This window comes from Barbatula barbatula (genome assembly GCF_947034865.1).
Source record: "Barbatula barbatula genome assembly, chromosome: 5".
Taxonomy (NCBI): Eukaryota; Metazoa; Chordata; class Actinopteri; order Cypriniformes; family Nemacheilidae; genus Barbatula; species Barbatula barbatula.
In genome coordinates this window covers 5,109,296-5,123,125 of record NC_136769.1, presented here as the reverse complement: position 1 = coordinate 5,123,125, position 13,830 = coordinate 5,109,296, and the positions used below count along the sequence as shown (strand labels likewise).

Genomic DNA, 13,830 nt, shown 5'->3' with positions numbered 1-13,830 from the left:
GTCAGTATTGCACAACGCCTGACCCTGGTCAGCATACCGACGTCTCATGCGGACACGCGCCCCTGCATACTTGTCCTACATGGCTCATCTTGTTCACTTGTGCATTGAATGCCACGTGTCAAATGTATACAAGGTACAGCTTGTGCGTAAACATGTATCGTGCCTCGCAAAGTAAAGTAAAAAAACACTGCTAGAAAAAGTGTTTGCTCGGCTACAAGTGATGGCTAACGCGTCCTGTGTCGGAAGTGGGAGGCGTGGCCCGACAAAGAGGCGTGCGCGGGGGAGGAGAGTAGGCGGGGCACGCGAGCTGACGTCAACAGCGAACGTTATCTGTCAATACGCGGTAGAGAAATGAGGGGTTCGGATCGAAGCACCGCGCAGGTTCGCGACGTCCCATCGCGTTTGTGAAGGTGGGAAATGTCATCGCCGTCGGAGGTTCGGTTTTTCCGCGAGCGCTCCACGCAGGACGCGCGCTTTTAAAGCCAGTGCGTGGACGAGCCGGTCGCCATCGAGCCGCGCCGGTTTTGTGTTGGGAATAAAGAAGACGACGTGATCCAGACGCGTTTTCTCACACCTATGCGACACTTATCAGGTAAAATAAACCGTTAAGTGCTTAATCACGTTAAGCAACGTCGCTCGCCCGCACCTGCCGCGTTTATTGTCATTTACGTGGCACGACTGCACCATTGTTAGAGATGAATGGAGAAACTTCAATGCGCTGCGGCGCAGTTGCTCGAGCCCCTCGGTCGGCTCGATACGTGTGCAGAATGTAACCATGTCTTTACGCACTGCGCATGCGCGGGTCGTATTGTTATTGTTGCGCGACTTTGAGAACAACGTTGTGCAAACATTTATTTTCTTGAAGATCGCGGGAACGTTTTAATTTAATGTGAGTCGTTATTGCTGTTACACCACTTACAAACAATTCCCTAAAATACAGTGTTCTTACGGGTTCCCATCTACAACAAAAGCTCGGTCTTGTTGTTTTTGTGTGTATTCATGTTGCACTGTCATTGGTGTCATTCATACAGTTTGCTATTTTAATCCCTCGTGTCATGGTGGAGTGACAAATTGTTGTGAGCATGAGGTGGTCAATGTGATTTATTGGATGTTGGGGTCCTTTAAATATCCTGATGTTGTCGTATCATGGTTTCATTCAACATTTCCCCGGCGGTCTTTGGTTGTGTAGAGGTTGGATATATGTTGTAGAGAGGTTCCCACATTTCCCTGCAGTGTTTCTTAAAGCAAACACCGATCCAGTGCAGTTTGTGTCATATGTGCCCTCTACAATTCATCTGAGACTAGATCATGCGTTAAAATGCTGTGTTACGAGATGAAATAATGACATTACACAGATAACTGTGCACATGACCACATCTGCTTAACTCTTCAATCGATGTCTTGCGTTTCCTGCCTGTCTGTCGGTGCTTGTATTAATTATTAATCTGAAAGCTTTGTTGTATGATGCAGGGGTGTGTGTTTGCTCGCATTTTTGGTGGGATTAGTGCTGTATATCCCATTGTTTGTGTGGTAGGCTCTGATCAAGAGCAGTTTTGCAATACAGACTCAAAGAAGGGCATGCTTGCTGTAGTCCTACAAAACATGAAAGCATTATTGTTTTCGTTGTTTTGAAACGTATGTATCGAAAGAAAAATGAAATGTTGAGACAGTGTTTATTGACATTCAGAAAGATGTAACCGTGTAGCAGCAGCTCTTGGAAAAAGGCGTTTCTGAGTCCGAGAGAATCATTGACGTTTCATTTGTGAATCAGTTTTGAGAATCTTGTCAACGAATCGAGAGATGGATTTGACAGGTGTGTTTTTGTATTTGTCCCAGGTGAGAGATGGATATGAGAGAGGTGTATGTGGTGACCGGCAGCTTCGTGGGCTTTCAGCTGTTCTTCTCCTGCGTCAGTCCGGTTCTGTCCTCCAACTTCACGCAGGGTTACGGGAGATTACCACCCCACAAACTCAACGACTGGAACTCCAGGTACCAGACTCCCACCGAGACGCGGATAAAATGTACACGCTTGACATGCTTTTAAATGTCCGTTGTATGAAATTTAGCGGCAACTAGTGGTGAGGTTGCAAATGGCAACCAACGGCTCACACCACCCCTCCATTGCACTACGGTGGCTGACACACGACTAAGATTTTTACTTTTTTGCCGAAAGAGATGACGTATTTACAAAACGCGCTCAGTCTGTCTCAGTTTGTCCGTTTAGGGCCACTGTAGAAATAACATGGTGAATTCTAAGGGGACCCGCGTTGTATTTAGATAGAAATATGAAGGTAACAAAAACATAACGCTTCATTATGAAAGGTCATAATACACATCTGAAGACATAATTATGAATATTATGATACATTTTTGACAATAGATCCTTTAAAAACTCCACCTAGGACCTTTCAATACTGACTAAATGTAATGACTTTAAAAGAGGATTTTAGTATTGCACAGGTAGAGATATTTACAGTTTATAGTTCTTAAGACAACAAACAAACGTCATATACTGTATCTGTCAGAATACGGTGTAGTACTTGAGTACAGCTCAACTCGAGAGAGGTTAGTGATCTCTGTACTGCATTGTGAAATGCGGTTAAATGGCACTTTAGTCTAATCACCTCTGTAATCGTTTGAACCGGGATAATGTCGACCTTGCGTCTTTTTGTTAGGAAATCTGTAAAATACCTGGAACGATTATGCAATCAGGGCTAAACGCACAATGATTTCATTGTTTTAGACACGCCGTACACTATGCATAAATATCTTGTTTTGACGAAGAAAATATTCGATTTTAAGTCAACAATGTAAAAGCTAAATTCTGATTTATGACTATTACAGTCAGTTCTCCCTACCCTGCTGGAGATAGAATGGCTATAGAATGACAATGAGGGTTTACGTGCTGATACAAGCAGATACAAAGGTCAACCCTCCATAGATAGACCGTACAAGTCATTTCATCCGTACATGCACCACAGCGATCGGCCATATCTGCAATGCCTGGATCCATGTGAGATAGAATCATAAAATTATCTACAAAACGTACATTTCGTACAAGAAACTCCTTCTTACTCTGTCAGTGTTGTGATATCAGCTAATGCAGATTTGCTGTCTGTGCAGTGTGCGAGTTATACAATAACTCTTAGGAAAATAAATATTGTTATGAAAGTAAGTCTAATGTAGAAGATCCAATATTAATCAAATCAGGGTGTACGGATGTATTGTGGGATGTGAGACAAAAAATAAGTTAAATAAGTTAGTATTTTTTATTTAATTTATATCAATATTTATTTTAAATGGATCATATTTTATATATTATTTGTTTTAAATTCTTTGCTGAGTATCACGTCTGTTTAACTATATTTACAACACATGATCTACATCAACACGTATGTGCATTTCGTTTTTGTGCTTTGACTGCTCTATAAAGTTCTTCATTTGTGAAAGAATTCATACAAAATTCTTAAATTCTTTCCCTAACGTTCACGTTTATATATTCACTTATAAATATCTTCAGTTAATTCATTTTCACGCAGAATGTTCAGTTTGACCTTGAATGTTGTCAAATCTCTAACTTATGGAATGTACAACACATTTTTTATTATTATTATAAACTATTAATGTTTCAGAAATAAAACTGTAAAATCTTAATTTTATTTCTTTATTTGTATGTCTATAGAGTACCTCGGAGATGGCGTATTTTTGTATGTGAACACCGGAAGCGAGTTAGCATTTTAGCACCTCCGGTTCAATCGCTCCAAAGTCTGTGATTTTTTGAATGGGTTTCTGATAAATAATATAAGACCTGTAGCTTAACAATGCCTCTTAATATTTTCACTTTTGAATCTTTGACATAAAACACACCAGTTAAAATCCGCTCGTGATTATTTAAAGCTTTAACGTGTCTTAAAATCGGGGGTTGCTAACAAGTTGCTAAAAGCTACAAAAGTAACAAATGTTGCGTTGATTTGTAAAGATGATCCTGATAGACAAACCGTGTAAATATTATAAACCTGGTTAATCACAGAGCTTATTTTTTGCAATCTTCCAAACATCTAAGGGGAGAACTAGCGCGGCACTAACTTCTGGGTTAGCCTACAAAAACAGGTCATCTCCGCACCATTCCATTCAGTATTGTGTAATCTTGAGCTGATCATACGATTACACCTCTAAGATTTAAACAATAAGACACTTTTGATGTTAAATCTGTCTGTCAACGACGCTGTTGTTTTTGTGTCCTCAGGCTGGTGTCCACCGTCCACGCGTTGATCGTGGGGCTGTTCTGTCTCTATATCCTCTGGTACGACGATGCCGTCAACGAAGATCCAGTGTGGTAAGACGGCGAGAGTGCGAACGCGTCCTTTCACCGTCATGCATGTTTTGAGGCCGTGTGATATTTTTCATTACAATGAACTGTCTGCTCAGATCTGCTGTCTCATTCGTCGTCTTTACTTTCCTTTTCTTGTTTTCTTTCCTTTTCTGCCTGCTGCCTGTCTGGTCTGCATCTTTGCATCCTGAAGGTGAAAATGGTAACTTGTCTTCACTGGTTGTCACCTCTTCTGTTCTGTAGAGAGCTCTGTTCCCAAACCTCAAGAGCCTGCAGACGCAAAGCTGTCTGATCGGAGGCAGATGGCGAGCAGCGGGTTTCGGAACAGTCTGCCTTTCTTTGCTTTCTCAGCGTCTTTTCAGATTAATCTCTTCTTCTTTTGGTGTTTCTCAATGGCGATGCTTCCATTAGTAATTTGCTCGTTCCTTTTCATCGGAGGTATTTAAGAGGCGTTTTACACCGGCTTCCGGTTTCTGAAAACGCAAAATAAATGCGTTTTGGCTGTCCGTGGCTGTAGGTGTGAAAATACAGTTCTCTCTCTCTCTCTCTCTCTCTCTCTCTCTCTCTCATTTCTCTAGTCCCCTCACTCCTGTATATACACATGTCTTTTTGTAACATTATATTACAGTTACTGTTGTCTAATACAGATTCTATCCGTCTCTGTCGGTTTCTTGCCCTCTCCCCCTCAGTTTTAGTCTTGCCAACAAAGCGCCTTTCAACAGGAAACTGCAGACCACCCCCCTAAACCTCCTTGGGTCATGTGACACTCCTTTAGGCCTCCTTCTCCTTTGATATCCTCTGTCTTTCTCCCTTTCACTGTCACAAGAACTGTTTCGGCCAGAATCCACTCTTACCCCTTATGTTTATCGACCTGTGATGACCTAACAACAACATGTTATTAAAGGGATGGTTCACCCCAAAATCGTTTATTCACCCTCACGTCATTCCAAACCTGTATGAGTTTCTTTCTTCTGCAGAACACAAAAGAAGATATTTGCCACTTCCATTGTATGAACACAAAACCACTTGAGACATTTTTCAAAATATCGTCTTTTGTGTTCCACTGATGTAAGAGTCATTTACAGGTTTTGTGTGATCTTGTGTTTCGTGCCCATGCTTCATGCTTTTTCGAAACTTCTTTATAAGTTTATCTTCTGTTCTGCGAGTCGTTTTTCTTTGTCTCTTCGACTTGCTTACAAACTCTGAATTAGATCAAAGTTGACGAAACTTGATTAGTCGCGTCCTATTAATGGTGATCGCCCATTCATGTGAACTCTGGCCTAAAATGTTTATCTCACTCACAAGTGATGTTAGAGTTATCACTTAACTCAATAGAGCAATAGATAAGATTAATTTTGATGACCTATAGAATAAAATCTAATCTTTCGTTCATTCGACCGGGTTGTTTTGTGTAAATGGTAACATTTATTTAGTTTCTTTTACGCATTTGGCTTAAACCTCTATATTAGATCGATTGGTTGAGGAAAAGTATTTGCATCGATTCCAAAGTGAAATTGTGACATTAAACTTGAGCAGTGCTGGTTCAGGTGTTTGATAAATGAGCCTGTGATGTCACGCGGGGTTACTGAACCTCCCGTGTGTGTGAGAGATGCTGCAAGGACTCGTTTCTGAGCTCTGGTTTCGCAAACACTAGACATACAGTACGTCTGCCGCTGAACACCTGCGCTCAGTCTGTATCAATAACCTGAAAAAGATACACACGCTTGACTTTGTCCATCAAGCTTCTCATGGTGTCTTACTGTAACCGAGGCTTGTGTAAAGATATTTAACATGGTTATTCATCATTCGTAAATGAAGGGTTTCTCGAGAGGAGGTGATGCAGTTGCTAAGGTGTTCTGAGTGGTTGCTAGGGCATCTTTGAGGGTTGTTCGAACTTGTTTTTATATTTGACGAAAGTCACATTTCTTCAAACAGTTTCTGCGACTTTGTTGCTCGTCATTCTGTGCTTGATTCTGAAGAGCGTATTCACGCCATCCATTTCTGGACTTTCCTACCAGCTGTAGGTTTTTTTCGGCAATCTGGCTTTTTATTATATTGTGTATAATTTTTTTTAATAATAACATTAACGTGTAGCATTTTAATAGTTGATTGTAGCAGTTACTAGGCTGTTCATGTACAAAATCGCATCAATGGTTTCAGTTCTCTTTTAAAGATCAGTCTGCAGTTGAAAATAATTTTCTGTAATAAATAACTCAATATCAACGCCCCACCCATTTACTCTCAGTAACCCGTGTCGGCTTTGCATGCCTCTGTCTGCACTTCAGAGCAATTTTAACAGGTGGTAACGTTCACAAATGACATTTTCAAGAAAAAAACACTTAAATGGATAGTTCACCCAAACATGACACTTGTCAATTCAAACCTGTATGAATTTCTTTCTTCTGCAGAACACAAAAGAAGATATTTTGAAGAATGTTGGTATCGGAACAACGGCGGTACTCATTCATTTTTGGATGGACACAAAACCAATGCAGGTCAATGGGTACTGCTGTTGTCCGGTTGTTTTTGTGGTGAACTGTCCCTTTAAAGCTTTTATTAGAGCACACACTTTCATTGCTGATTCACTGCCTTTGTCTGTGTGCGTGTTATGCTATCTGAACGCTGTTTTTCTTTTCAGGGGAGATCCTAACTTGGTGAAGCTGAATGTGGCTATCACCTGTGGCTATCTCTTCTACGGTATGAACATTGCTGGTTTTCTCCTGTCTATTAAACAGATTTAACACGGATTATGTATTCCAGATCTACACATTTTTCCATTTGTCTCTCAGACCTTTGGCTTTTGGCTTGTAACTGGAGCACCATGGGAGACCCATTTTTCATCTGTCACCACTTGGCGGCGCTCTATGCTTATGGATATGTGCTGGTAAGTGCATGAAAAGTTTCAAAAGGCATTGGGAATATTTATGCTACCTTCAAGGGCGGATTTGGGAAATTTCCCCACAGCAAACCCTGGATTTAGTAACATTAAAAGTATTTCTTCTTGTCTGTGTCCTGTTTGTGATGCGGTGGGCAAGGTGGTAGATTTGCAAAAATGTATAATATTGTTAAATAGCGCTTTAAAAATAAGATTTTACTCTTAGGCAACACAGGTTATAAGCTAATTGTTTAGCTCAAGTTTATTTCAATCCTATTTTTTAAATAACTCTTTAAAAAAGTTATTAGCAACTACTTAAGTCTGTTTAAGTCTTATTCTTTTTGTCCGTCACATGACTGACCAAAACACTCTTTGTGACTTCTTCTCAAACAGACACGCGGACTGCTTCCTTATTTCGCAAACTTCCGGCTGATTTCCGAATTGTCGACACCGTTCGTCAATCAAAGGTGAGATTCACAGCCACTCGATCCTTCCCCAACACGTGCCAGATCACTTCTCATTTCATCCGTTTCTCGACGCAGGTGGTTTTTCGAAGCGCTGTCACACCCCCGTACTCATCCGCTGGTCGTCATCAATGGCATCGTCATGGCGATCGTGTTCTTCCTCGTCCGCATCGCCGTGATGCCCCCGTACTGGGCGAAGGTGTTCGGAACGTTCGGCACGCCGGAATTCGAGAGGCTGGGTCTCAGTGCTCAGGTGGCTTGGATTGTCTCCTGCATTTGTCTGGACATCCTAAACACAATCTGGATGTACAAAATCGCCCGAGGCTGCTACAAGGTCATCAAAGGCAAGCTGAAGGGCGGCAAGACAGACTCCAGAAAGTCCAATGACATGAACAACCACACAGACTGAGCTAGCGTTGGGACTACGGGGGAGGAACCTGTCAGCAATAATGACTTCCAGATGAATAAACGTATACCGGGATAAAAGTTATTTTCATGTTATTGAACTGAAGTGCTCTCGTAAACCGAGGCAGAGAGGAGAGAATGTTATCCCGGTGTTCAGACGAAAGTCTAAAAGTGGAGCAAACAAACTTACCTGTTAAGAGTCAAACACAACCAAAGGCCTTAAGTGCCTCCAAGCACGAGCAGATGTCCATCACATCTCCATTTTAAAGCTTCCGGCCTTCGATTCTTCGACTGTGGTCGCCTTGAGAACCTTGTTTTTTCTGGTGACACGTGACCTCACACCCACGCTTAGTGTCTCAGGTCCTCTGTGGACGTCCTCAACTCCACGTTCTTTGAATGACTGATGCCCAAACCTTCACTGGACAACCAGAAGTGCTACTCGACTGCATTCAGTCTCATGTCAAATCTACATTGCCAGTTCAGTCTGACCGGTTGCAAGACTCGCGAAACCACAGATCTACCTCTACCTCCGTCTCAAGCACAAGCTGATTTTTATACCCCTCTGCAAGAATCATGAACCGCTTCATTAAAGGACAGTCAGACACTCAAACTTTGCTATTATAGAGGTTCTTTTTTTTTTACTTTGCTTCGCTGTATGACTACGTTATATGAAGAATATCAATGTGATGCTGATGGTGGATAGTGTGCATGCTGTCTCTGACTTGACAGTCAGTATTTGAGTTATATTTGCATCCGTTTCTCACAAGGCCTTTGCAGTTCCTAAGTTTTTCTTTCACCTTTTCTGTTTGCTTGTCTTTTCGGACAAGCCGATGATCCGCAGGCATTGTTTCCAACTCATGAAGAGCATAGCGAACATGACTTGATCTCGTTCTCCCGCGTCTGTTTCTTTTTCTCTGCCAAATGGAAGTGTGTTTTCACTGTGTAAGACGTTTCCCGTCCTTTAGGTGTTGGCATGCGTCATGATGTTGAATGCTGCTGTCATGCTCCTCCTGAACATGATTTACAGCTGATATTTATTTGTTCTGTGGTATTACGATACACTTTATGATATATATACATGTATAAATATATGCATTACCTTTTCCTGCCAAGTATTGGATAAGAGTAAGTCTCTGTATTTGGAGCTAGCGTTTCTCTTCTAATAATCAGGTACGCCTCCAAATTTCATGTTGTTTCATCTTAGTATCTACCAGAGGGTCCTGCTTACAAAGAATGTGGCCCTTTTGGTTGGGAGGGACTGGTGGGTAAAATGTTTGGAAACGTCTTTTTTTTGCCTTACGTACAGAATTCTGAGTTACCAAATACTCCTCCACACCTTGAAAACGTAAAGCTGTGACAGTAGAAATGTATTTTCGAGAAGAAATGGACATTTGGTCATGTCATTATAGCTAGTTATTATGCCGAAAATTAGCTGCAACCTTCATGTTTATAGAAATAAAATTTTAATACGTCTTGCCTCTGTGGTACAAAACAACATCCACACAATTGCACAATCGGATGCCTTTGTGGTTTTGACAACATATTGTTCTTCAGGGACCGGCCGTCCTTCGCATTAGACTAGTATTGTCTTTTGAGGGCTAACCAAAATCAACAGAAAGTTAAATGAAGAATTTAAAGGAAAAGTTCAGCCAAAAATTTAAATGATTTGAAAGAATGAATATAACCAAACAGTTCTGGGTCACTATTGACTACCATCGTCGAATAAAAACTACCGAGGTTATTAAATAGCGACCCAGAAATGTTTGGTTTCCCACATTCTTCAAAATATATTTATTTGAGTTCTGAAAAGAAAGAAAATCATACAGGTTTAAAATGATTAATCGCGATTAATCGCTTCCAGAATAAAAGTTTGTGTTTACGTAATATGCTGAATGTCTGTGCACTGTGCATATTAGTTGAACGCATACAAAAACATACTGATATTTTCCAAATATGTACAAAATGAATATGCAAAGTAAACAGACATGTATTATGTAAACACAACCTTTTATTCTGGATGCGATTAATCGATTGACCTCCCTAGTTCGAAACGACTCGAAGGTAAGTAAATAGTTTTCATTTCTGTGTAAACTATCCCTTTAAGTGATGATACTCCAAATCAAAAATGTAAATGGCAATAAAACATTTGTTTACAGAAAAGAAAAGATCAGTCATGCAGTCTCTCGCTATATAAGCTGTAAGGTTAGTAACGGCTCCAAACCCAGATAGCATAATGCATAGATGTTAATGGTAAATGATTCATGTAAAACACTTTTCAAGCCACTGTAGAGTTAGCACACTTACGTTCAAAACACTGAAGCTGAAGTTCAGGTCTCGGGTTTAGTAAAAGCGGAGGGCTTGCGAACTACACTCACTACAGTTTGGGAGGATGTGAAATAGAAATATGCAGAAATACGTAGAAAGTCTTAGATTTAAGTCAATGTAACATTGTTTACAAAGACTTGCCCACAACCTCGTGGTAATCTCTGCTGCACCAGGTCATCATCTTCGGATCGATGCTCTCGGCCAGTTGTGTGATAGACCCCGTCTACAGTATTTATGATAATCACAACTCAAGATGTTTGAAGATGATTTTGAAAATGGCAACCGGCAAAACACATCACAAACATTTTTATTAAAAACAAAAACACTGAAACCGCATGCATTTTAAATTTCCATTGAGCCGTTTAATTTCAGAACACTAATGACAAGAGACCCCAGTTGAATATCCAAGAGTGATGATAATCTACCATATGAGTGACTTTTTCACCTGTCCAGCCTTTTCTTCCTGTCCAAGTGTTTCTCTCTTTTGCTGTCAGCCTTTTTTATAGGTAGTCGAGTTTTCGATAGAATAACTGTAATTTACTATGTGCAATTCTCCGTGCCAGTGTTGATGATGTATTTATAGAATCATGAATTCAATCTTTAACTGGAAGTCTCAACTGTTGAATAACTGTTAAACTGTAGTTCAGTTTTTGCCCTGATCTTTTGATTTTGATTTTACTTTTTTTTAAACACATTACTGTGTTATAATTCCAATTGTCTTTGGAAATCTTCATGTGAAAATCAACATTCAGGGGTCTTATAGCACCTGTGTCATGTACTTTAAAATCAACGGATGACAAGAATTACAGATAATAATATCGTCCTAGCAGTGGTCAAATCATGAGATATGTTCATGTATAAACTTGAGATTATAGACAAACTAAAGTGATTACCTGTCTTTGTTTTGGATCATCTTTTAGGTTTTCATCATTGACTGAAAGCTTTTCGTTTTTGAGGTAATGAAACGAACATGTTATGATATCATCTTGAGCCTTGCAGATTAAATTTTTTTTTGCATTTGATTGTTTAATGTCCGTTTTGAATGGACATTTGGCTCTTGGGGTAAATGTTGTGTTTTGGCTCTTCAGCTGGATGTTTGGACATTTTTTGGTATTTTTCTGTTGACATTGCAGCTTTTTGCTAATTCTAGGCATTAACTAAAGATTCATTCAAGTTTGCTTTCAAATAAGCCTTGTTTTACATATAGGGTTGAGTTTTACTACATGCTGCTGACCAGTAATGCTGAAAAATTACTGTAGAAAGGATTTGCTAAATATTTAACCATGCCGGTTAAAATCCAGCTTAAGTCACGTTTTTGTGATTTGCTGTTCTGTACCCAAAAGAATTCAACCTAATGTAAAGAGCATCTAATATTGACTGAGTAATACCATGTCAAAAACTGAAATCATAGGGAAATAAATGATGGAAATCAAACTGTGATGCTTGAGACTTTAGTCTGGGTTTGACACAGAAGATCAAATGTTAGGATAAAAAACATTGTTATAAAAATTTGTCTTTTTCGTCTAGTGGAGTAAATACAGCCGTGGAAAAATTTTAGACAATTTACTAGCCTATTTATTTGTTTAGGTAAAATTATAATTTTCGATTAATTCTGTGTTTCTCCCAAATCTGAGATTTTAAAAATTGTTTCTATATGCATTTATTTGCAGAAAATGAAAACGGGAGAAACAGGTCAAGATAACAGAAAGGATGCTGTGTATTTGATCAGACCTCAAATACAGCAAAGAAAACAAGTTCATATTCACTTTGAAGCAATACAACAGTAACATCTGTACATGTATTTTGAACTTTAACTTAAAAAAGTTTTTTGGTGCTATAAAGAATCTTTAACACGTGAAGAACCTTTTCTGGTTACATTATAAGAAAGTAAGAAAGAGATGGTTCTTTATGGAACCAAAAATGGTTCTTCAATGGCATCGCTGTGAAGAACCTTTTAAGCACCTTTATTTTTCAGAGTTAATCCAGAGAGTGGATGACAATTAATATCATAAAAAGAGAGCGAGAGTGTCTTTGTTCTGGCTATGCTGCATATACTTACGGTCAATGGGTTGGGTCAGACCGTGTGTGTGTGTGGATAGCTTTTACCAAACATGGTCACACAATGCATCTGAGCCTCATTGAATCTCCTGTGGTACCCACACACACAACACTATATCGCACGTCTGCAGTTTTGCTGTCCGTGCTGTGATATTTCTATGCCTCACACAGAGTATATATTTCCCACTTTCGTGTTACTTGTCGGAGAACGGTGTTCATAACACTTTCATAACTTCTCAGAGCTCCTATACATTTTACCTTTAATGGCAAGACGAACCATGACATGCTTCGACAAATACCCATGTGTTTGTTTGGTGATATGCCGATGTTCATACTGACCACACACAAATCTAAAACCTGCATTTGATTTGTAGAAGCATTCATACTGAAGTTGTTCCCAGACGCCAATTTGCATTCCAGACGCACTATGATCATTTACGAGGCATTGGGAGTTGTTTGAGGGTCGTATTGTAAAGAACCGCGCTGGTATCGAGTAGATTGATCTTACTGTTTACAACGGTCATTACAGGGTGGGTTAAGCGTAAACGGTAATACACATGGGCTGAATGAACCATCTACCATAAATAGGCGAAAAGGAGAGAAGGAACCTGTGAGGAGGGTGGTGGTCCTTGCCGTAGTTTTTCTCCCTGCTTTATTTTCTCCGGCTCATCAAAATCAACAAACACGCTGATGCTCTTGTGTTTATGCAAAAATCGTTTGCGTAATCTGTGTTTTGGTGTTCTTTTAGACATCTTAAGAACAAGAGACATTCAGTAAGATCTTAAAGGGAATGTTCTTTAATCATTTACTCATTCTCGTGTCATTCAATGCACGTATGAGTGGAAGAAGATATTTTGAAGAATGATGGTTCCCAAACAATATTGGGCCACATTGACTTCCATTGCATGGATACTTTTCTCGTAATTTCTTCTTTTGTGTTTCACACAACACTTTGGCACATTTGGAATAAACCTACCGTCTGGCTTTTTAGAAATCTTCCTTTTAGAAAAGGTTTGACAACATGGTAAAAAAACGATATAATACATGCAAACGTGTCTTGACACTGCGTGATATTGCTTTTATGGAAACAAGAAGTTAATGTTAAATCCTTTCAGACTGTTTGTTTAGCAAACAGTCTTTCTGTCGACTAACTTTCGCAAGAGCTACGGGACGGTAGCACAGAGACTATGATTTCACCTCACAATACAACTTTCAAAATAGTTTTGAGAAACAAATCACAAAGTGATACAAAAAGTGAACCGCTCCTAAATATTATTAATATTATTAAATGGATAGTTTTGGAAATTAACCTTTTCTCTCATTAGTCTTCCCAACTTCTCAAAAATGATGCGATCTCTATGTACGTATATGTA

The 13,830-nt window shown here is 39.6% G+C and overlaps 1 protein-coding gene across 5 annotated transcripts; it reads left to right on the top strand.

Moving 5' to 3' along the window:
- The first annotated feature begins 289 nt into the window (after positions 1–289).
- Positions 290–11,830, top strand: tlcd4b (TLC domain containing 4b). 5 transcript variants are annotated; one of them, XM_079456715.1, is made up of 7 exons: positions 290–592; positions 1,837–1,989; positions 4,247–4,336; positions 6,969–7,027; positions 7,120–7,214; positions 7,599–7,672; positions 7,748–11,830. In XM_079456715.1, exons 2-7 carry the CDS (start codon positions 1,844–1,846, stop codon positions 8,076–8,078), a joined length of 795 nt encoding a protein of 264 aa, XP_079312841.1. In that variant the 5' UTR covers positions 290–592; positions 1,837–1,843; the 3' UTR covers positions 8,079–11,830. The 5 variants fall into 5 exon arrangements, with proteins under 5 accessions (XP_079312841.1, XP_079312842.1, XP_079312844.1 ...); XM_079456716.1 differs by having other exon boundaries at positions 296–410; XM_079456718.1 differs by lacking the exon at positions 290–592 and adding an exon at positions 721–889 and having other exon boundaries at positions 7,748–9,873.
- Positions 11,831–13,830: the final 2,000 nt, after the last annotated feature.

Excerpts from the sequence above, each read along its gene's own strand:
- tlcd4b (XM_079456715.1), top strand. The coding sequence starts at position 1,844 with ATGGATATGAGAGAGGTGTATGTGGTGACCGGCAGCTTCGTGGGCTTT. Across the intron at positions 1,990-4,246 it reads CTCAACGACTGGAACTCCAG|GCTGGTGTCCACCGTCCACG; the intron begins GTACCAGACTCC and ends TTGTGTCCTCAG. Across the intron at positions 7,215-7,598 it reads ATGCTTATGGATATGTGCTG|ACACGCGGACTGCTTCCTTA; the intron begins GTAAGTGCATGA and ends CTTCTCAAACAG.